Source organism: Babjeviella inositovora (assembly GCF_001661335.1).
Source record: "Babjeviella inositovora NRRL Y-12698 unplaced genomic scaffold BABINscaffold_4, whole genome shotgun sequence".
Taxonomy (NCBI): Eukaryota; Fungi; Ascomycota; class Pichiomycetes; order Serinales; genus Babjeviella; species Babjeviella inositovora.
Window position 1 is genome coordinate 478,274 of NW_017566841.1, and position 21,517 is coordinate 499,790.

Below are 21,517 nucleotides of genomic sequence, written 5' to 3' on the forward strand. Positions count from 1 at the left end.
GGGGCCTAAGCACAAGGCTTGTTAGGCGTAAAAGCGTGGCTGGCAGGATAAAGAGACATGGGAAAATATACTAAACCGGTAAAAGGTACACACAGGTCGTGCATGGCAGGAACACACACACGATCGTACGAAGCATTAACCGATAATAATTATTCGCTACCAGACTGAATAAGGATCCGGGGCCTCTATTTTGATAAACTCACAATGGAACCAGAACATGAGTCAAAATATTAAAAAACCACAAGCCATGTCCGTTAACAGCAGTGTGTTGCTTCGCTTATGTCAGGTTCGTCATTCGAGGCATGTCCTGCACCTAAACCAGCTCCGGTAGCCTGACGTCAGCCAAGAATGAAGATTCTATTAAAATAGTAAATAAATGTCTGAGAGGGAATTACTGGGTTCAGTTCCTCCAGCAGGGATTTCTGGATAGAATGTGCTGTTAATGGAAAAAGATAGGGTAATCACAACTCCTTAACCTCCCTCCCGTACACAACACCCACTTTCACTGTATAATCTGCAAGTCTCCGCTGATACTGCATTTGCATTTTTTTATTCATGTAGATTAACGGAAAAAAAAACTCCCTTTATTTTCTCTCCATATGTATGAAGCTATTTACTAGACAATCGATTTCAACCACTTGTCGGCCTCCATAAGCTTCAGGTGGTACTCAGAATCGATTAAGTTGGCAGTACGGATACGTTCAATGGAATCCATAAAGTCGCCCCAGAAACGGAGCCCGTCACCAAATAAGGACCGCTCAATATCCGCAACCTGAATGTAGGAGGACTGGCACACCAAATTGAGCTGCTCCTTAGCCTTGGCAACGTCACCGGCATTGTTCTTGACAAGCTCTGCATAGAGATCCACCAACGCACCCATGGTGGTGTTAGCAACGCACTTGCCGAACGGTAACTGCGCGCTCAACTTCATCCAGTCCTTATCGTTATATACCAACCTGACGTTGGTTTCGCTGTTGCATAAGGATGTGACGGTGGCAACCTCCACGACGGACCGGAACGCGTCTTGGATAAATTCTACATGACTGCGGAACGCCAACAACGACTTTGAGATCGGGCCCTGGTACGATACCGGCTTGGGTACCGAGGTCTCCACCATTGCCAACACACGTGTGACTATCATCAAGCTCTCCTGTTCGGCTGCAGTGAACGTAGCACACCTGAACGTCAGGTCCACGGCCTGCAAGAGCTTGTGTTTCTTGGTTTCGGAAAAGTGCTGGAGACGCGGGGTGAACTGGTCCGAGAGCTTCAAGACATTAGCCTTGACCAAGAGGAGGAGGTACACTAACAGCTCATCACCAGGAGTACCGGCCAAAATCTGCCCCCATGCGGTCAACTTGCCATCCTGGATATACCCCATGAGGTCTAACGCTCTGAGCAAGGCGGTCGAAACGATGTCGCTGGAGGAACTCAACAAATTATCTTCCTCAATCTTCTCGCGGTTGACGTGCGTGGCAAGATAATCGTCGTTCAAGTCTCCAAGGAACTCCACCAAGCTAAAGTCCGTGCGCTCCGTCTTGACGTACCAGTGGCGCACGCGCAAATAAGCCGATGGGTTCGTGCGAGTGTTCAACTCAACGGCCTTACTGCCGTCCTCGAACCACAAGTTCAACGGGATCTTCTTGAACTGGTAATAGCGCGTCAACAAGCCAGTCAACAAGCCAAATTCCTTGTCGATGAGGTCTACATTGCTTGCTATGAGCTGACGATAGGATTTGGTGGAGCCACCCGCAAACGGCGGGCGTACATCCTTCTTGCCGAACACAATCGCCTCCAACATCTTCGGACGGATCAAACCATAGCGTTGGTAGAAGAGTAACTCAGATGGCAAGCGCTGGCTGATGATCTCATGCGCATCGTTGGGGACCTGTGCCGGCTCCGGGGCGTTTATCGCAAGCTCGACCAACCCATTCAGCTTCATCACTGGGGCGAGCTGGATCGCAAGTAATGCTTTTTCAAAGATCTCTGCCAGCCGCGGGTCGTTCATGTTGAGCACGTGCTGGTGTAAGTCCACTCCCGTGTAGAGAAGATCGAGGCAGTACTTGAATGGTGCAACAAATGCGGCCGGTGGAAGAAACGGCAAAACCTCAGGCTGCGCATCGAAGCCACACATCGCTGCTGCTTGGTTGAACTGCCGCTGGTGGATCTGGAACTCCAGGAAAAGGCGGCGCTTGTCCACAAAACGAAACTCTTTCGCAGGTGTGTCAAGTGACACGATAAACTTGTCCACCTTGTCTGCAAAGAGAAGTTCCGTAGGCCCAAAGAGCGCGTCTACATACTCATCCGTGTAGAGGTATGCCAACTGCGCCCATGCGGAGTACGGCGCTACCATGTACTGCACCTCTCGCTCCTGGAAAAAGTGTACAATGTCAAGAAAGAATGGTGAAATACTCGGCGGCGCGTTGTATTCGCGGAATGCTTCAATATGCTCAGATGCAGGGTTACTTGCACCCACGTAGTACTTGTTCCACGTGTCGCTGCGGTGCTTCTCAGCCGGCGTCAACGCGATACCACGCGCGGCTGCGTCACGCGCATGCTGGTTTGCCAACACAGAGATTCCGCTGAACACAAACGTCGGCGTGATACCAAGATCTTTGAAAAGTGTAAGGTCCGTATCAAGCTGGCGGAAGAGCGCCTGTGGAGCCCCGCCTATAGCTTCGAGGAACGGGAAACGCTTGTTGTAGAGGTACTTTTGTACGTAATGCTCCACGTCGATCCCGACGCGCGCATGGCGCAAGATCTCAGTGGGAAATGTCCCAATGACATTGTTATCGAAGAGGAAGGGTTCAAGTAAGCGAATTGGCATGGATGGTAAGGTGTATGGGGAGAGAAGAGAATTGGAGTGAAACGGTCTGGCAAGTCGGTTTCGATATCAAAACGAGCGCTTTTGTCAGCGTCAATGCTGGTAGGTGCACGTCACGCAGTGCCGACATAATTCGCGGGAGGGTGCCAAGTTTTATGTCTTGGATCGCTTGTCTCGTCAATTAGGGTCTGATGCACTCAGTAGTACGGCGAAACGGGATATATTAGGTAAAAGAGTAATTCTTCTGTGATAAAACTCTAGGGATGGTATAATATGAGCTATGGAAGGGTAGAGGGTGTGTTTGGATACAATAAGACCTCCTACATGAGACGCTGATGATTACACGCAGGATGCGGGTCTTATGCATACCCCTAATCTAATTCAAGTGGGTATCAGGGGTTTGTAGGAGTAGGATAAAAGCCCTATTACAAGAGTCTGATTTACTTTGTATGAAAAATATAAAAGAATACTCTCGATATGGATTTTGGCTATGGAATGATGAGTCGAGATATAATAACCGCAATCATGCACTCACCATAATCATTCCATTCCTCTGACACTGTATCCTATCTTGCTGATGAGAAATTTTTCTGATTGGTGATTACTCGGGACCTTAGTTTTTGTAGATCTCTATCCTTGATGTCTACATTTTATTTACTTGTCAACCTTTTAGAGTATATACGACTATCCAACAACAACCGAGTTGTATCTATAAGAGTTTACCAAGGCAGGGAAGTATCTAAATGAAGAATAGAGCGAGTGCCCTTCAATGTTCATTTGAAAGCAATTATAACTATCAGACTTATATCCTTTCGTATTATATTTTGTATATCAAATGGTCACTTCAAGACGGTCCAAGACTGGCTAAATACCCGGCGTGTACCATACAGCTCAAGCCTTTGGGTGACTAAACCTATTCTATAATCGCCTATTGTATTCTTTGGTAGTAAATAAGACCCAAAGTGATGACAAAGATCACCACACAGAGTCCCTCGGTAGTGACAAAGGCGTCTTTGTAGCAGGCCACACCGGCGCGGCAGATCTTGCCGACCTCTGGGTCCACCACACTATTGCGATCGTAGATAACACCAAAGTAAGACGACAAGACAAACAAAAGGGCAAGCGGACCGGTGCAAATCAAGCCCCAGGTGGTGGAGAGCCCGGCGGTGCCGAACAAGTCCGCCATTATGGCCGGATATACGCCCATCAAGAAGCCGTACGCAAGTCCCACGGGCGAGCTCACCATCCACAAAGAGTCGATGCTGTCTAACCGTGTGGCCAAGAGTTGGCCCACGGAGAGTAATACGGTTGCAGCAATGACCAACCAGTGGCGCTGTGCATGCATCTTGTGCACCAAGAAGTCAGATATAGGGCCTGAGGTTAAGCGCCCCAGGAAACTACAAATGGAGATGAGTGACACCTGGATGGCCTGGGCAGCCTCCTGGGTCGTGGCAGAGCGGTTGTGCGGGTTGTTAATCTGCGCCGTGACGACAAAGCCCACAGAGTAGATGTACATCTGGCCGATGGACGCGATGAGGGCCATGACGATGTAGTGCACCAAAAACACGCGCGACGAAAACAAGACCTTCAAGGTGTCCACGGCACTGGATCGTGAGGCAAACGCCTGGTCGTCTTTGACAGTACGAGTGATTTCAGCAGAGGATTCGGATCGGTGGAGCGGGTCACGCTTACCGACACCGAAGAATACCATGGAGTTTCTGAGCGAAAACGTACGGGTGCTTGCGACGCTGTCGGTGTTGGAGAACACCGAGGAAGAGGACGGGGTCCGGAGAGTTCTCACCGGACGGATTAATGGCGCTTCCTCGTCAGACAAGTGGTAGAACTTGACAAAAAACACACCCGAAAAGACGGTAGAGCCGCACAAAAGCGCTAAAAACCGCAAAAACCCCCCAGTATTGTTTCCAAAGTACATAGCAGAAATGGAGCTGAAGATCAACGCCAGGAGACCGTACGCACTGACAGGGAACGCACCTGCTGTGCCCTTGTAGTCAGGAAAGTTGGTAGCACATGTCTTGACACACGCGTAGAAGCCTGTGACACTGCCGAAGCCCACAGAGGCCATGGCGGCACTGATAAGCCAGAGCGACGCGTACACATGTGTATAGCAGTAGTAGATGCTATAGTAGCCGGTAAAGATGCAGATGGAGCCAACAATAATCGCGAGCTGGGGGCCTTTGGTATCTATCAAAATGCCTCCGGGCAAGCCGCCGAGGCCCGAGCCGATGTTGGACGCGAGCGCAAAGGTTGCAGAGTCTGAAGCTGCTAGGCCGAGCTGTTTGACCAATTGGGGGGCGAATACACCGTATAGGTAAGGTGTGCCGGCGGCTAAGGAGACGACCGCAGAGGCAGCAAGAGAGCTGTAGCGGGACTGTAAACGGGGCATGGATACAAAACAGAAGGTTTTACGCAGCAAAAAGCTATGGGAAGTAATAGTGGAGGGCCAGAACGGGTTAAAACCTGAAAGGGATAAACTGGCAGTGAAACTGTTATGTAGGTAAATGGCAAAGTTTGGAGACAGGTATTATAACGACCCAGTAAGATACCGTGGTCAATTAAGGATACCGAAGGAATTTATTCAAGCCAGGGTGATTCAATCCCAGAAGATTGATTCTTAGCGAAGAAAAAGAACGATGTATAGGCCAACTGAAATAAATGAAGATTCCTTAGGGATACAGAATCTGGAGATAAAAACCCGGGCTTCAATCAAATAATATAACTAACGCTACCAAACTCTTTATCGTGACGGGGATCTGAAGAAAAAAAAACCGGTTAGAATCTACCGGGCAGTGCTAGTGAGAGTGATGAAGAAGAAAGAACATGAGACTGACATAGTGGTGCCAGTAGAAGATATGGCCCTTGAGGGGAGCGGGAGAGTCCGAGATAAGCCGTGCGCGTCCACAGCTGTGGCCCGGATATGCAACCATAACCCACTCGCAGGCCCCGAGGTCGTGCACTAATCTCTCGAAGGAGAAAGGTCGTGTCCTGTTCAACTGCTTCACGATTTTTTGCTTAACGTCTAGATCAAAACGAACTATTTTGATCTCGATTAGGCGCCGATATTATTTTTTTTTGACATCCAGCCACATTATTTTGCTCCCATTATGAGCACCCTCCTCATGACACAGCTCAGCCAGGGCACCCCCGAGTCTTCCGAGGTTGTTTCACAGTTCGGCGAGGCGCTCCTCGGCTTCAGGCTCAACCCGCTAGCCGATCCCTTCGACTTGCTCCGCTCGTTCAAGTCCATTGCAGCCGAGCAGGCATACAAAAGTGATACCACTGATGCTGCCTTCACCAATTGGGAGCTTGAAACCAAGTTGTGGCACTTGGTGGAGTTACTTGTCGGCGTCAGACGCCACCCTTCGGACGTCAAGGTTGCGGCTTTCTCATTCAGCTCCAACGCGGTACACCAGGAGAACTTTCTAGCGGACAACAAGGAATTGCGGGAGATCTGGACCATTATCTCGTGGCTCAACGATAACGCGAGCCAGGACCTAATAGACGACTTAGATTCACTGAAGTGGTTCCGCACCAAGATGAAGCTTACAAACAGCACTGGGTTGCAGAAGAGTAACGTGGTGAGCCACTTGGACTCAGATGCGCCGCTCAGAGAGCGTATGCGCGATATTGATGCCACAGATCATGTGGACGATGAAGCAGCGTTCGCGCACATCTACGCGCTCCTCCAGCGTAACCAAATCCAGCAGGCGATCGAGGCGGCGCAGACTACCAACAACTGGACACTTGGCATGATCTTGGCGGGGGTCCAAGTTTATGTGGACCCTGCTGTTGATGTCGGATTTCTCCAGGACGGCGCGCAGCCCTCTGGCAACAAGCACAAAGCGTTATGGCGCCGCGCAGTATTCCAGTTGTCGCGCGATGACAAGTTGCCGGAGAGCGAACGCGCGATCTACGCGTTTCTTAGTGGTGATGTTGCCGTGTCCTCGCATCACGAATGGGAGACCCATGTGTTGCTCCATGCGAACTGCATCTTCCAGACCGCCACGGAAGATTTCCTTATCCGGTCTGGCAGAGTGCCATCGAAGGACCTCAGTATTCCGCTTCCCAAACCGGTACTCATGAATATTAGCCTGGTGTTGAACGCCTTGTCTGAGTCCTCAGACCCTGCTGTCCGGCAGCAGTGCCAGCACCCGTTGCGCGTGTTAATGGGCTCCGTGATGATCGATCAGGTCTCCACTATCGTCGGCTCGTCTCTCAAAGCCTTCACGGCATCAAATCTGACGGTGCTCACCAAAGAGCCTTACCTCTTGCGGGTGTTAACCCACTTGTGCGTCTTCTTGCACACCATCGACCCTGCCTACGTGGACCAAGACAACTTTGTGACCTTGCTTACCCTCTTTGCCTCCCGCCTGTGTTCCCAAGGCTTGGTGGAACACTTGCCCGTGTACGTGTCGTACTTGCCGGAGCTCGAGGCTCGCAAGATCTATTCCTTCTTCTTAACCAAGATAGCCCCTGCCGCGCGTGTGCATCAATTGCACCAGGCGCGCTTGTTGGGGTTGCCAATTGAAAACATTATGAAGGCAACCGTGAGCCGCGCATTCGAGGACACCGCGCACTTGTACGACGCCGCGTGTGCGGCTCAGATCGCCATTGACAGCCCGCTCCAGGACGTGGACTCCCACGACGCGTATCTCTGCAGCACCGTCGAGTGGTTCCTCCTTGCTAATATGCATGCAGATGCCATCAGTGCAATAATCGCGCTTGCGCGACGCTTGTTACTTGCCGGAAAGGTGAATGCGTTGAGGAAGTTTACGCGTGAGAACTCTTTGCAAAAGCTATTAAAGACGGCCGACTTGGACAACTTTATTGGGATAACCGAGTCTATTACTACCCAGGCCGAGTTGGATGAGTTAGCTCAGTACGACCAGTTAATGGCCGTGTTCGAGTTGCTCAACGAGTGGGATAGCACTGCCAAGCTATTACAAGCGAAGCTGGCATGGACCGCTGCGCCGGTGGTTGCCTCCAGCAAGACCCTTTGCGTGGCGTTACACCGCTTAATCTTAGAGTGGATGCGCGACCTGGCGGCCTCGTTGGAAGATGCGGGAATGTTGCACGAGTTGAGATCTTTGTACGCTCCGCATTTGACGTTTGAGTTGCAGCGCGTGCTCGTGCAGATCGGTACCAGGAGCGATGATGCCACATACCTTGACAACGCCTTAGAGTTGATTGAGTTGGTGGCGGACGAGAAGTACAAGTTGTTCCAGTTGTTCAGAAATTGTGGTAGGTTGAGAGAGTTCATGACTAAGAGCGGGGAAGTGGCCGTCTTAGCGTTAAAAAACGGTGAACGAGGTTTATACAGATAGGATGTACATTATAGGCGATACTTGATATCTAGAGGTAGTATCTAGGTGATTATCTAACAGAATATGTAGAGTTAAACAATACAGGGCTTAGGTAAAGGATCTTTTTTATAATACAAGTCAAATGACATTCTTTATTTCCGCAAGTTACCATATACAGCAGAAAGCCGATGAAAGTACTTGAACTGCTGTTTCAATCTAATAAGGTGGCTACATATAAACCCCAGGGGTAACAACATCTGGGATTACGATTTAGACTGGATTATAAAAAAAAAAATTATTGACGAAGGTTACACGTTTCAACGTGGCTTTCCCCTTCCAGTTTAGTTTCCACACTTGTACTGCTTCTGGTAAATACCTGGCACCTTCAGAGTCTGAATTTGATCCCGTTCTCATAATTCAGTATTCGACCTCCCAAACCTCTCTTGGAAAACGCCAATGCAGTTATAGTCCCAACCCTTCGATCTCCGCTTTCGTTTCCAGCCACACCTCGGCACACTTTTCATTCACTTCCACCAAATGCCGGCAGTACTCCCGGAGCAACCCACGCATGAACACGAGTTTCTCATCGTGGTACAGGTGGAACTGCTCGTTAATGAACTCGTCCATTTTCGAGATATCACTTTCCGCGAGTATAAGACACTGGCGCAACACGTTGATCTGTGTCTGGAGTTGCGCTGTCTGCTCCTCCCGCGAGAGCTCAGGCTGCAGCGTGATGACATCCGCAATGGTGGACTTCAACTTGGAAAAGGCAGAGAGGGAATAGCTGAACGCACCTTTCTTCTTCGACGGCGGATTGGGAACCGTGATCGGCACAAATCGAACGTCCAGAGACGGCTCGAGAAGCAATCGGTGTTTGGAAGCTACTCCTTCAGACTTCCGTATAGCCTGGGTCAAGCGCTGCGATTCGTCATCTGACTTTTGGAAGGCCTGCCAAGCAGTTTCCTTGGAAGCTAATGAGCTTCGGATGTATTCGCACTGCCTGCCTTTCAGCTCGCGGAACGCCAACACGTCGCGGATGGTACCGAAGCACTGGAGATAGAACTTCCAGTAGTCGTTGAAGCGCTTCTCAATAAATTCGATAAATCCCTCCTCTATGAGATATACCTGGTCGTAGCTCGTGCCTATGCGCTCCAAGAGCAAGGAAAGTTCTGTTCCGGGCTCACTGAGACTGAAGGAATTGAAACTGTTACCGCACTGAGTGTAGTAATCCGTTAGCTTCCGGGCAGTCGTGCTTACCTTTTTGTTTGCCTTGTCAAAGTCATGCGAAAACGACAAATCAGCACTGCTGATGATGTGTGTGTAGAGACTGATGTATTCGTACAGTGACGTTTGCTTTGTGTTGTCCTCCTGCTGGAGATGGAGCGATTCCAAGTCCATAGATGTGGTGTGCACCTCAGGCGGTAGGTATGAATAGAGAATATTCTTGTAAGTATCAAGTCCGTTGAAGGGGTTGGAGCAGAGCGGATTGAGGGGTAAATCCGTGATTTCGCCCGTGCGGAGGTCTTCGTTAAAGTTGGAGTTGGGGTCAAGAAAGCGGTGGAACACTTGTGTATCTCTGACCTGCTCCATCTTGAGGCATTCCTTCAAGAAGAGCTGTAACATCTTCTTGCGTTGTTCCACCAATTTCGTCTCTGTATCGACCCCGTTGGGCGGCGGCGTTGCGAGAAGTTTGAGGTTGAAGCTCTTGCCCGGAATCGGCGGAATGAGAAGAAGCGGGAAGATTTGGGATAGAATGCTCCGCAAGGATTCAAACTCACTGTACCGCCGTCTTACGGTGTTTTCACCGAGCTTAATCGTGTATGCGATGTATCCGCGGCTTGCACCCTCGGTCGACTTACCCGCCTCGATGATGGATATTCCCGAGCTCCAATCAGCAAGTGGGGGTCCATTCGGCGGCGTATTGACTGGGGATTCGTTCTCTATGCTTGTATTTGGTTGGACAGCCTCTGGATTTACATCCTCTGGCACTTCTAGGCTGACTGGTTCACGAATGCTTGTCTGGTACACATCGCTAGGGACTCCCGCCCCGAAGGGGCTGTTGTCCTCATCAAAGGACATGGTTCAGATTGTCTTAAAGGTTTGCTCAAAGAGAACGGTATTTTCTCAGGTGATTCAATTGCGTGATCTCTTCGTGACTCCGTTATCAGCAATCTTTAGTAAGCAGCGGTGGCGCGTATCCCCGGAACTATAAATGGGCGTGCGCCAGCCACTTGGCAGACTAGTAGTTCCCATACGCTCTCAAAGTGGTTTATATGAAGTTTCTGCATGTAGAGTTCTAAAAAAAAGTGTATTGGGAGATCATGAACTATTACTCCCAAGGCAGTAATTAATTTTACTTTAACTTTGAAAGTTTGAACCGAAGCTACACCTAAGGCTAGGAGGCTGTTACTAAAGCCACAGTGAAAAGCCTATGCACTCGGCATTCGGGGTATTCACACTGATAACTAAGTCTGGTCATTGGATATACTCTGTCTATTAGAAGATTCTCTAAGGGGTGAATAAGTAAATTTCAATTAAAATATGACCAGCAGGCTAGACTAAGCTTGATCTCTAATCGATCCGTACGGAATAAGCTCCGGTTGAAAAAGCACAAGCCATTTCCCTTACTCATCGCTCCAATGACCACTAGTAGTCTCAGCGTTCGGCTGGTCCAAAAACGCATCAAACTCAAATCCGGACATGTCAATGTCTGTCACACCTTGAGTCAGAGCAGTGACGGCGATTGGTTCGAGCTGCTCTGCCTGTTGCACGAGCTCCTCCATCTCAGTGGTGCCTTCCACAGGTTTGAACACACTGTCACTCTCGTCGAATGAATGAAACTCTGTCTCATTTGCTTTCGCCGTTTCAACGCTCTCGGCTTCTCCCACAACGTTAACCAAACTAGGCTCACTCTCAATGCTCGTGCTCCCTTCCTGGAGAATTTCACGGATGATGTCGGCAGCAGTTTCCTTGGTCTTTTTGCTGCCGAGTGAACTGTCCCTGAGCGAAGAACCCTCTGGAAATACCGCCTTGGCAAACTGGATCGTCACAGGAGGCGAAATGCCTTCGGGCAAGTCGTCTCCGTCGGACTGAATTTCTAACTCATCAAGCTGATGATCGAGATTGGCATCTTTCTGCCTCTGCCTGTTTGTTAACATCCGCGGAAGAATCGTGCCACGGTTCATGGCGTTATTGGTAATGTTAGCCTCATCCATGGTGGTGGAATCTGCATAGCGCATCTCAATCCCCCGCGGGGTCTTGTTGAAGTCAGTACCGTTTTCGCTATTATACTTGGGCGTATCTGGAAACCGTCTAATCTCCTGTCGCGGCTTCTTCTCTCCTCTGAGGGGTTTTTCGGGGGATAGTCCATGAGTCCGCTTGCCATCATCTGGTGATAACTGCACGTCGCTCATCAATCTGGGTGGCGAGATTTCAGGCGAAGAGTCGAACTGCGCGGTGATAGACCTCCGCTCACTACGCGATTTTCGCTCTGGGGATCTCCTAGGAGAACTAAACTTGGCACTCGGTAAGAGTCGTTTGGAGGGAGACGGCGTCATCCGGATCTTGTACTGGTTACCAGCCCCTGATTGGTGGAACACCATAGTTGTAGGAACAGTAGGGTCTTCGATGAACGGTGACTGAGAGAGAACTTTGGCCTGATGGGCAGCCTCTAGGGATGTTTGATCTCTAGGCGGCGTCGCTCTGGCTTTGGTAGGCACAGTAAATGATCCAGACACGGTCGAGTCCAAGATTTGATGTTTCAACGGCGAGCGCCGAGAGCTAGGAGCGACAAAATTGGAAGTGGGAACCTGTAGAATGCTGTCAGTGGTGTCCACATATCCGGTTGTAGCGGGTACGTGCTTCTGAAGATCAGGGGTAGAGGCCTCAATCCCCCCAGGAAAATTGAGGTTCTGCGGAGTGAAGTCAGTTTCTTGAATGCGTTTCGGTGAATCAGCCGTTCGGGAATACCGTTTCTGGAACTGTTGGATCGTGGAATCGCTAATATCCTCGGGGTCTCTCCCGGGGTACTGCGCCAAGCTTTCAGACTCTTCGTGCTCTGATACTTCGCTTCTGAGCTCCAGAGCATCTTGATCCTCTCGTTCAAACGGCTCCATAGCTTCTTCATAGCCAGCCAACTGTACGTTCGCACTATTTTCAAAGAATTGTTTCCAGAATTGCACCGAGGACCAGAGATTACGCGAGCTGCCGGCGTAGTTCTTGATGATGGGCAAGATCAGATCGTTGATGATTTTGTTACTCTTGGAGAAGTTTTTGTCGATCTCTTGCAAAGTTAGTGTAATCTCCTGTTCTAGGTGCTCTAATTGCAAGGTGGAAGACGTGGCTGGACTAGGCTGCGCGTTAGACGTGCCTGATTGGAAGCTAGGCACCGGGCGCGTGTGAAACACGGATTTGCGTCGCCCAATAGCGGGGGGCTCGTCCTTGCCACTTAATAAGGGTTTACCCGAAGTTCTGTTGGGCACAATGGATTGTCTCTGCATCTGGAATGGTAGGACTCGTTGACGGTTCTATAGGGGAGATGTCAAGGGAGTAGTCAAAAGATGGTAGTAGCAGGTTGAGCTGGCCGTGGATGAATCAGTTACAGTGATTTGTACCAAAATTAATCGTAACGACAAACGTTGAGCTTGGATCCTTTCTATAAATATGCTGCAGAAAACCGGGTCGCCTTTTGTTGTTTTCTAAAACGACGCGTCCCGCGAAAATATAAAATAAGTGTCACGTGTAAACTCACATGTGTCGGCCCTGAAGCTGTTACTAACGATATTATTTTCCTAGCCTGTTCCCCCTGCTCTGAAAGGGTTCAAAAATGGAGTGCTATAAAGATCTATAAATACTATTAAGGTCTATATCATCTAGGCTCTTAGTTGAGCTAGGGTAGCCTGGGTATGTAGCATAATATGTCCAACGACGTGTCACGCTCAAAGTTATAAATTATTTAAATGTTTATTACACTAGTATACATTTTTATCAGGCATATGTCTTTTAGAAAATTGCATTGCCACCCTCGTCCTTTGCAACACTGTTCAACGCCTTCAATACCTCCTCGCCACACTTCTTGACCAACAGGTGAGCCTTGATGACGTGCAGCAGCTTCATCCCCTTGACCTCTCTGTCGCTAAGACTTATGTTGTTAAAGGGACTGATAACACCCTGGGTCTCGTACCCGATGATCATCCCGTTTTCACTGACCTCCTGCTCCTCTCTGGATGGGTCGATGAAGACGTTGTCACCAACAACTGCAACCACGAACAACAATGGTGGCTGGAACGTGGAGTTTGTAGGAATTAACGGTGTGGACTGGTCCCAGTCGTCAGAGAATGTTGGCTGCTCCTCAACCTCCTCGTCGTTCACCTCAGATACCAACTTTGGCAAGCTAGTGGTCTTCAACGCCAAGTAGGTGGTCAAAGATAACAAACCCAACGGGTAGGACGTATGCAATAGCACAACACAGTCAACGAAAATCTTGAAGGAGTATCGGGAGGTTAATCTGAGGACGGCGGTAGGGAAATGAGAGTTGAGAATCGACTGTAAGTGGTAGTTCAAGTTGGATACAAAGTTGGAGTCGTCTCTGTAGCCAGAAACATCCACATCCACCAGGATCAAAGAGGACACGTTGGCTGTAAGCACAACTTTGCTCTTAACGGACACGATACACTCACTTCCGTCTGACAATCTAATTCTGGCAGATCCGTTAGAGGAAGGCAAGAACGATATAGAAGCCTCGAGCGGTCTGAACTGTGCCGGTGATCTGGCATCGGGCCGGATAGGCGGCTGTAACGCCAACGAATCGTGGAGGTATGATCTTTCGGCTGGCGATAACTTCATCGAGATTTAGTTACTTTTAGTGAGATGGGTAACGCAAAGCAGCCCTCACGTAGCCAAATCTACTGGAATAATTTTCTTATCCTGCACGAGAAAACAAAGGTCGTGCGCGGCAAGGGTCACTCGCAAATTATACTTTAGCAAGCACCTGGTGTCTGTGACGTCTAAATCGTCATGTGCCAAATGCGGAGAGGATCACGTCCGCCCTTGCTATAAGTATTGCTCTAGAAATTCACATCTCTGAGTTTTTTTTCCCCTACTCTTCCTCGACATTGTTAGACATTTCCCTTACTCTTGCTAAACCCCCAACCTTGAGTTTAACCGCCCACTTACTCTAACACCAGTCTACTCCCCATCACATCATGTCCGCATCGTTGAAAAGACCCGTCCAGATTCAAGAATTCATTCTTGCTGTGCTGGAATTGGCCGACTTTGAAATATACAACATCAGATCCCAGCTAACCAGATCTATTACTAAATTGCACGAATCCAACACCGTTATGGCGAGGGAGGTGGGGCTAATTAAGGCGAGGATCGACGACGACAACGACGACGAGACGCCATCCGCTGAGCTCACCGAAGACTTACACTTGTACCAAGAGTCGATCCAGGAGAATGGAATTGTATTGAAGAACCAAGAAGAGAGGATCGGCTGCTTAGACAATGAGTTGACTGCAAGAGGCTTGTCCCTCGACGGCAGCACTGTCGATGCCAGAGAGGGCGTGCCCGTGACTGTGCCCTTGCCAAAAGCTGTAGCGGCTGCCCCAGACACTGACAATACCAGCGTTTATCTTTAATTACCATTTTATGCCACCGTATATGCCGTTTGTCGCAAATGCAATGAATTGACGCAGCCGGGTATCACACGTGCCGTCCCCAATATATCGAAACTTGCCGAATGTGACAATTCAGGTGTAAGTCTGTAATTATACTAGTGACTTTTAATATCGCATTAAATATCATTCTGAGCTAAGCATCACTGTGGTTCCCATTGCTATATTCCGTGCAAGATATATCGTTGAAGACCGTAAGGGTGCAATGGCCAAACCGGAGTCTACTTGCCTAATGAAATTATATGCAGGATATCTTACTTCAGCAGATCGTCGCGGGACAGAAGAGGGTTCATCGGAGGAAATCGAGAAGACACAATGAAGAGAGAGGTTAAAATGAGAGTCTGTACTGGGTAGGTGATTCTGAAGAAAGAGGGAACAAATTGATCGAGTGAGAAACGTAATGATATTCAAGCCCGTTACGTAAGCCAAATAGAGGCACGTGACTCCAACGCGTCTTCGCTGCGCATGCTGCGGAGGTGAACTGTATGCATAACGCCCAGCTCAATATCAAGATAGCTTTTTGGCTGGGACATTGCTTTGCCTTATATTCACCGTTGGGGTCTTTCACGTGTCAGTTCCTCCGTCACCTCTATCATCCTTATTACAACGATACTTTTAACCTCTCGATTATTGTCATCTGGACATTGAAAACTTTCGCACATATGCAAGCAAATATGGTCAGGCCCTTATCAGTAGCTTTTCTCCTAGCAGTGCTAGGCTTGGCAATAACCAAACCAATACTCGAACACTCATATACGTCGTTTCCGGAGGCCAGAGTTACATTCGACGTTCCTATCACCCAAAGAGCACACCTTGCGGCCAAGAATACCGACAAGATCCAACGGGTGTGTCTCCGTTACCGGGTTCCGCAATCCGCGCTCGTGGCGCTCCGGGTCGAAACCAGTGAAAAGTACCATAATCAGGAACTCAACGTGGATATTACCGATCTGAACGACTCGGATTCATTAATCCGTCGCAAGAACGATATTGTCAATCAGGTGGAGATCTTGTTCAAAGCTGATGGTCTGGCCATGGCACTAAAGAAGCATGATGAGGAAGCTCCTCTCAGTGAATTTGACGTGTGTTTTCTCAACATTGTGCTCGAAGCCTCTGACGAAGGAATTTCCAAAGAGGTCACCTTGAGCGTCGACTTTGACACCAGCGTGGACGGCGAGTCACCTTGGCAGAAGGAAAAGCTCCTGTCCATCCAGAAATCTCAGCCCTTACTTGTGAGGTTACAGGAAACTATCCGAGAGATTGAAGAGGTCGAGCGGCAGTTGGAGTACTTGGTGGCCCGCGAAGAGAAGTTGCGGAACGTGAATGAGGACACGTTTAAAAAGTGGACGGTGTTGGCGATCATGGTGATGTGTGCTTTGGTAGTCATGGGTATATTACAGGCGAGGTATATCACCTGGTGGATGAAAAACAAGATCTGAAAGGACGGCCGAGTGTGTAGCACGAGCTACAACCGTGAGAGACATCAACATAGTCAGTTTGTATAATATAGAGGACAGTTTATGCCTGCCAACTCCCAGATGTAAGCGAGCCATACAGATCTGGATATAAATCTGAATTCTAACTACAAAGGGCCTAGCACAAATAGATTTGCATTTGAACATGGCTTTTTATATGGTATATGTACAAGTTTAGCATGAGGTCTTCCAGTGACGGATAAACGAGATGTATCCAAATTGTGCGCCATAGGGATATGATACGCGGAAAACTCTTGTGAAATGGAAACTTTTATATTATTGTACATAGGATGGGAGCTTAAGACACTCTCGTGTTCTGCACGGCAAATCGGCTTACTTGCTCACGCCAGTCTTCTTGGTCTTCTTACTCTTCTTCTTCTCCTTCTTCTTCAAACCGGTCATTCCATTCTTCAACACATTAGCGTATTCAGACCAGAAGGAATCCAACTTATCGGACTCAATCACAGTGGAGAACTTTAACTTTCTGTTCTTGCTCTTCTTTGAGCCACCATCAGTGGCTCTCAACAACACGGAGTATGTAGAATCGGCAGAGACCAGCTGGCCCTCCACCTCATCGAATGGAAGCAAGCGCTTCTGGGTGAAGTAGACGGATGAGTTCCCGCCAGACTGCTGTAAAAGGGAGGTGACTGAGGTCAAGAACTAGAGTGTTAGTATCTGTGGGTAAATACTATTTGAGCCCTGGGGGATTGAGTGGCAAGATATTTGCCTTCTATCAAACACAGGCCTCTTCCAACAGGTTGGCAATTCAGATCCATCCTCGACTTCCAGTACCGGTTAGGTAATCGATAATGGTGCGATACATACCTCTTCGTTGCTTATTCTGGACATCAGGTGGTATGTATGTGATATTATCTGTGAATATACCGATATCTACGGAACGAACCTTCCTCGTTGGGTCTTGAAACATTCATCTGCATAGTCGCTGAGTGTCCTGTGCTGATGCTCCAGTTTTTCTTTTCGCTGAATCGTCGAAGACTGTGCATGGAAGGGAAAACGCTAAAATTTGTGCCACAAAAATTAGTAAGGCCAGAAAATGTGGCCAAAGATGGGCAAATATTTCGCTTCTTGAACTGTGATTTAAAATTCTCAAAATTTTATATTTTCTCTTTGCACATGAAAAGTTATTAAGGCTGTAGAAGTGCAAATTAGAAACGTTAAGGGACAGATCCAATATCGTAAGTTTTGATCTCGTTCCAACTTACCTTTGATGAAAAATTGCAAGAATATCGAGACTCATTCTCGAACACATTAAATTTAGATGATTGATCCAGTAGAATATATCGCAGTTCATGTTTTTTTTTTTTTCTTTTTTTTTTTTTTTTGAATCCTAACGGAGAACCCGTGGAACTAGTCTTGTCAATCAAACATAACTGTAGAACTATACATCACCTTCCCAAAACCTCGACTTAACGATTCCATATCTCATAAACTATCATATTACTTTTATTATCTTTCCCTTTCTTTCCTCTGTTAGGTTTCTGAGACGTTCAGCACGTCCCTGCTCGACAATGGCAATAACAAACTCATATACAAGGCTAAAATGCCAGTTAACCATACAAAGGACTAAACCTGTTCCGCCTCCACTACTAAATTCCCGTTCGGCCACACGGTGTCTTCCTCCTGCACTGTCATAACTGGGTTCGGCAAGAGCTCCTTCTTAGGTACCACGGAAAATACTCGGAAGGTAAACTCATGGTGGTACCCAGGTTCCGGGGCGCGAAAATGGCCCGTATACCCCAAGAGGCCGTTTCTGGCCACCTCTACGAAATCGAAAATCTCCACGAGCAGCTGCGTCGCCAGGAAGCGGCGCAGGACTTTCTGACCGCTAGGCAAACGAATAGCGACCCGTGCTCCCTCGGCTGGCTCAGTTGGTAACGTTATAGCCTTCCACTTCACCCAGTTGTCACGCTCCTTGGCCTGTTTCTCCAACTGAAGCTGTCTCTCCCGTTCCACTGCTCTCCGCTGGGCGTTCTCTCTGTCTTGTCGCAAAGACGTCTGATACGCCTCGTCCTGCTGTAAGCGAATCATCTTGGACACCTCTGCCTCCTGTAATTCGCCACGGATCGAGACTAGATTTGGCTCGTAAGTACCGATCCGAGCACGAAGGAGAGACAAAAACTCTCCTGGCTGCTTAGGCAAGCCCTGCAGCTTGAGCACCGTGGTCAACTTGGGCGTGGAAGATACAGGGCCGTTGGCGGTCTCGGTGACGGCGGAGGTAAGACACAGTAAGAGCATTACCGGAAACTTGGTCACGTGAAGATTATTTGACACCTGGTACGCTTCACTTTCCAGCGTGTTGCCGCCCCAGAGGAGCATCTTATGCTCCTCAATCAAGCGGACAAACTCTGAGCTGAGCAAGTAGTCCATGATGAACGGCGCGGTGTCATCATGATCGTCATTCTGTAACCATATGAGGAGAAACTTTGCCTGTTTCTTAGCCGTGTAGAGCGCGTGGGTGTAGCTGCACTCCATAAATGGCGGCATCTCCCCGGAGGAAACCAACGGTGAGTATCGCTCCTCAAATTCGCGGATAAACTTACCCGCTTTGTCTGCTGGGCTCGCCTTCCCGAACGACTGCTGGCTGAGCAAGTGGAGTCGCTGGACCAACGGCAACCGCGCAACCACAATCACCAGGTGAGAAGCCACCTGTAGCACCATATTGAGGGGAAAGATGACGCAGAGCTGAAAGTAGTACGCCGCATTGTCCTTCCAGACCTGTTGTGTTTCAGTATCCATGCTCGGAAACGTCACGTAAGAGCGTTCGGTAGAAATGTCCTGCTCTTCGTCGGTGGGGAAGCTACCGGGCATTTCGCTCCCCAATCGCTGGCCGTTCGACCTGGTCAGGTGTGTCCATAGGCCATCATTGCTCATTGTATCTTCAGTTGGGGTATCAGTAAAAACAGTATTTTTGAGACGTATACTGGATGCCTAATATCGATGTTGATGGGTAGGCGGGGGATAGAATGGATATTGCTAAGTAGTGTCGCAAGTGGTTCGATTTTGCTCCTTGATGTTGCTAAACTCCTGCACTTAAGCCAGGATAAGGCACGATGCGATGTAGGGTCATGTAGATAAGTTTTATGTTAAACGCATGGAATATAATCCGTACGAGTCTAAGTCTTAAGCATGCGCGAGAATTTATTTCCAAAGACTGTAGTGTTTCCTTTCGAAGTACAAGATGTCGCAGACATGTTAGACCCGATCCCATGCCGCCAAATATAAGTAGAGCCTTATCTGTTGAATATGCAGTCTTTGATGGTTATCATTGGTCTTCATTTCATTTTATTGTATCTCTGTAAACCCGTAATGCTAAGAGAAATATGTATTATATTTTAATTATTTATCTCTTACTATATAGTCATATAGATTTATAAGGAAATGCACTGTAGCTTTTGAAATTTGGGACGGTAGTCACCACTAGCTAGTGTCACTCTGAGCCAATTCTTCTGAGCGTATATCCTTAGTTTCTCTTTCTAATCTCCTAACCACCATGCTATGTATATTACAATGGGTAGACTCTATTCCTATTTAAAAAAAAAGTCCAACTGTAACGACTTCTCTTAGTATCCTATGTATTAAAATAAATATCCGTATCAATCCATTTAGTTTCTGTGAAATTAATACGTCAAATAAATATCCATAATCCCTCCGCTCTTTCTCTATATACAAGTGTTCCAAAGCGGGAGCAATTACATCTCCTTGGTGAGTGCATTACACCGATCTTCTGTCTCCTTGGCCTCTACGGCGTCAATCATCTCGTCCAACCGGGTTCCGTTCATAACGTTGGGCAAGTCAAAGAGCGAGAACCCACACCGGTGGTCAGTGATGCGGTTCTGGACGTAGTTATAGGTTCTGATCTTGTCAGACCTGTCGGTGGTGGTGACCTGGTCCGTTCGCAACTTCTTTTCCGCAGCCAGTGCCGCAGCCTGCTCCCTTTCTGCCAACCGCGCGCGTAGAATCTCAAAAGCACGGGCCTTGTTTCGGTGTTGTGATCTCTCAGTCTGCATCATGACCAGAATCCCCGATGGATAGTGAGTTAGTCTCACAGCGGAGTCAGTGGTGTTGACGTGTTGTCCTCCTTTGCCTCGGGATCTCATTGTCTCGATCTTGATATCTTCCGGTTTGAACTCACGCGTGTCCATCATGTCCTTGATGTCCAAGTCTCTCTCATCAGACATCTGCGGTAACACCACAATCGCAGCGGTGGAGGTGTGCACTCTGCCCAGTTTCTCGGTGTCTGGGACTCTCTGCACTCGGTGCACGCCCGATTCGAAGCGAAGTCTGTCGAAGGAGCCGGCCTCATTGATCGTGAGCACTGCCTCGGTGATTCCAGCCCCAGGTGCTTCAGTAAGCGAGATGAGCTCGGACTTCCAGTTGTTGTGGTGGGCATATGACTGGTACATGTTCAAGAGATCCTCGGTGAAAATTGCCGCCTCGGAACCCCCTACACCCGGTCTGAACTCGAGCATGCTAGCCTTTTCTGCGAACGGGTGTTCCGGTAATAATCTGGTTCTCAACTTGGCAGAGGCAGCAATAAGGTCTGGAATTGCAGTGAGAAGCTCATTAATGGCTTCTTCCTCCATTTCTGGGTCCTGGTTAGCCTCGTTCACAATATCCTTCAACTCTTTGACGTTGGATAGCATGTCCACGTAGTTCTGGTATATCTCAATCGTCGACGCGAGCTTGGAAAACTTTTTGGAAATATTCACGTCAAAGTTCAACCCGCCTGAGATTTTTTTCTCAAGCTCGGATAATTCAACCTCCAAGTCTTTAGCACGTTTGATAAGCGACGGATGGAGCTCTTCGTATTCCTCGAGTACGACATCTTGAATGGAGTAGTATCGCACGGGTGTTTTTTTCGGTAAGCCCCGGAAGACAGCCCGTACAAACGGGCTTAAGTTTCGGGTTATGAACATTACTGGTGGTCAAAGGTAGTCTGGCAGTCTTTGAAGCTACTCCATGGTTATATTTGATAGGTAGATATCACTGTGGGGTTTATGGTGAAGACGAGTGAAAATTCGTTGCGTCACGTGTATGACTTAATGCACGTGATGAGATCACCACTAAACTATTTGGCACTGCTTAAACAGAAAAATAAGCACTGGTTAAACATTTCCAAACCCTGTTTAACAAGATTGTATATACTTGTTAACTAGGTATAAAAGGGCTTTCTGTTGTTCAACCAACACTTGTCCTGAGACCTGTGAA

The 21,517-nt window shown here is 48.4% G+C and overlaps 11 protein-coding genes across 11 annotated transcripts; 3 read left to right on the top strand and 8 right to left on the bottom strand.

The window, feature by feature from the left end:
- Positions 1-312: 312 nt before the first annotated feature.
- Positions 313-3,115, bottom strand: BABINDRAFT_175347 (uncharacterized protein). The gene has a single exon (XM_019130987.1). It carries the CDS (start codon positions 2,822-2,824, stop codon positions 617-619), a length of 2,208 nt encoding a protein of 735 aa, XP_018986006.1. The 5' UTR covers positions 2,825-3,115; the 3' UTR covers positions 313-616.
- Positions 3,116-3,489: 374 nt separating this feature from the next.
- BABINDRAFT_160916 (uncharacterized protein) lies at positions 3,490-5,689 on the bottom strand. Its single transcript, XM_019128534.1, has one exon. It carries the CDS (start codon positions 5,223-5,225, stop codon positions 3,750-3,752), a length of 1,476 nt encoding a protein of 491 aa, XP_018986007.1. The 5' UTR covers positions 5,226-5,689; the 3' UTR covers positions 3,490-3,749.
- A 206-nt stretch (positions 5,690-5,895) lies between these two features.
- On the top strand, positions 5,896-8,277 carry NUP84 (Nup84p). Its single transcript, XM_019128535.1, has one exon. The coding sequence runs from the start codon at positions 5,944-5,946 to the stop codon at positions 8,161-8,163; it is 2,220 nt and encodes a 739-aa protein (XP_018986008.1). The 5' UTR covers positions 5,896-5,943; the 3' UTR covers positions 8,164-8,277.
- Positions 8,278-8,604: 327 nt separating this feature from the next.
- On the bottom strand, positions 8,605-10,221 carry BABINDRAFT_7388 (uncharacterized protein; the record flags this gene model as incomplete). The annotated part of the gene is made up of 1 exon (XM_019132615.1): positions 8,605-10,221. One exon carries the CDS (start codon positions 10,219-10,221, stop codon positions 8,605-8,607), a length of 1,617 nt encoding a protein of 538 aa, XP_018986009.1.
- Positions 10,222-10,766: 545 nt separating this feature from the next.
- On the bottom strand, positions 10,767-12,641 carry ASK1 (Ask1p; the record flags this gene model as incomplete). Its single annotated transcript, XM_019130415.1, has 1 exon — positions 10,767-12,641. One exon carries the CDS (start codon positions 12,639-12,641, stop codon positions 10,767-10,769), a length of 1,875 nt encoding a protein of 624 aa, XP_018986010.1.
- A 433-nt stretch (positions 12,642-13,074) lies between these two features.
- On the bottom strand, positions 13,075-14,006 carry RRP42 (exosome non-catalytic core subunit). The gene has a single exon (XM_019128536.1). The coding sequence runs from the start codon at positions 13,984-13,986 to the stop codon at positions 13,144-13,146; it is 843 nt and encodes a 280-aa protein (XP_018986011.1). The 5' UTR covers positions 13,987-14,006; the 3' UTR covers positions 13,075-13,143.
- Positions 14,007-14,288: 282 nt separating this feature from the next.
- On the top strand, positions 14,289-14,948 carry BABINDRAFT_160920 (uncharacterized protein). The gene has a single exon (XM_019128537.1). The coding sequence runs from the start codon at positions 14,346-14,348 to the stop codon at positions 14,778-14,780; it is 435 nt and encodes a 144-aa protein (XP_018986012.1). The 5' UTR covers positions 14,289-14,345; the 3' UTR covers positions 14,781-14,948.
- A 542-nt stretch (positions 14,949-15,490) lies between these two features.
- On the top strand, positions 15,491-16,252 carry BABINDRAFT_7392 (p24 family protein; the record flags this gene model as incomplete). The annotated part of the gene is made up of 1 exon (XM_019132619.1): positions 15,491-16,252. The coding sequence occupies one exon, from the start codon at positions 15,491-15,493 to the stop codon at positions 16,250-16,252; it is 762 nt and encodes a 253-aa protein (XP_018986013.1).
- Positions 16,253-16,621: 369 nt separating this feature from the next.
- BABINDRAFT_166286 (RNA-binding signal recognition particle subunit) lies at positions 16,622-17,137 on the bottom strand (the record flags this gene model as incomplete). The annotated part of the gene is made up of 2 exons (XM_019130416.1): positions 16,622-16,948; positions 17,114-17,137. 2 exons carry the CDS (start codon positions 17,135-17,137, stop codon positions 16,622-16,624), a joined length of 351 nt encoding a protein of 116 aa, XP_018986014.1.
- A 513-nt stretch (positions 17,138-17,650) lies between these two features.
- On the bottom strand, positions 17,651-19,301 carry BABINDRAFT_160922 (uncharacterized protein). The gene has a single exon (XM_019128538.1). It carries the CDS (start codon positions 19,178-19,180, stop codon positions 17,873-17,875), a length of 1,308 nt encoding a protein of 435 aa, XP_018986015.1. The 5' UTR covers positions 19,181-19,301; the 3' UTR covers positions 17,651-17,872.
- A 542-nt stretch (positions 19,302-19,843) lies between these two features.
- Positions 19,844-21,262, bottom strand: BABINDRAFT_160923 (uncharacterized protein). Its single transcript, XM_019128539.1, has one exon. The coding sequence runs from the start codon at positions 21,223-21,225 to the stop codon at positions 19,999-20,001; it is 1,227 nt and encodes a 408-aa protein (XP_018986016.1). The 5' UTR covers positions 21,226-21,262; the 3' UTR covers positions 19,844-19,998.
- Between the last annotated feature and the right edge of the window lie 255 nt (positions 21,263-21,517).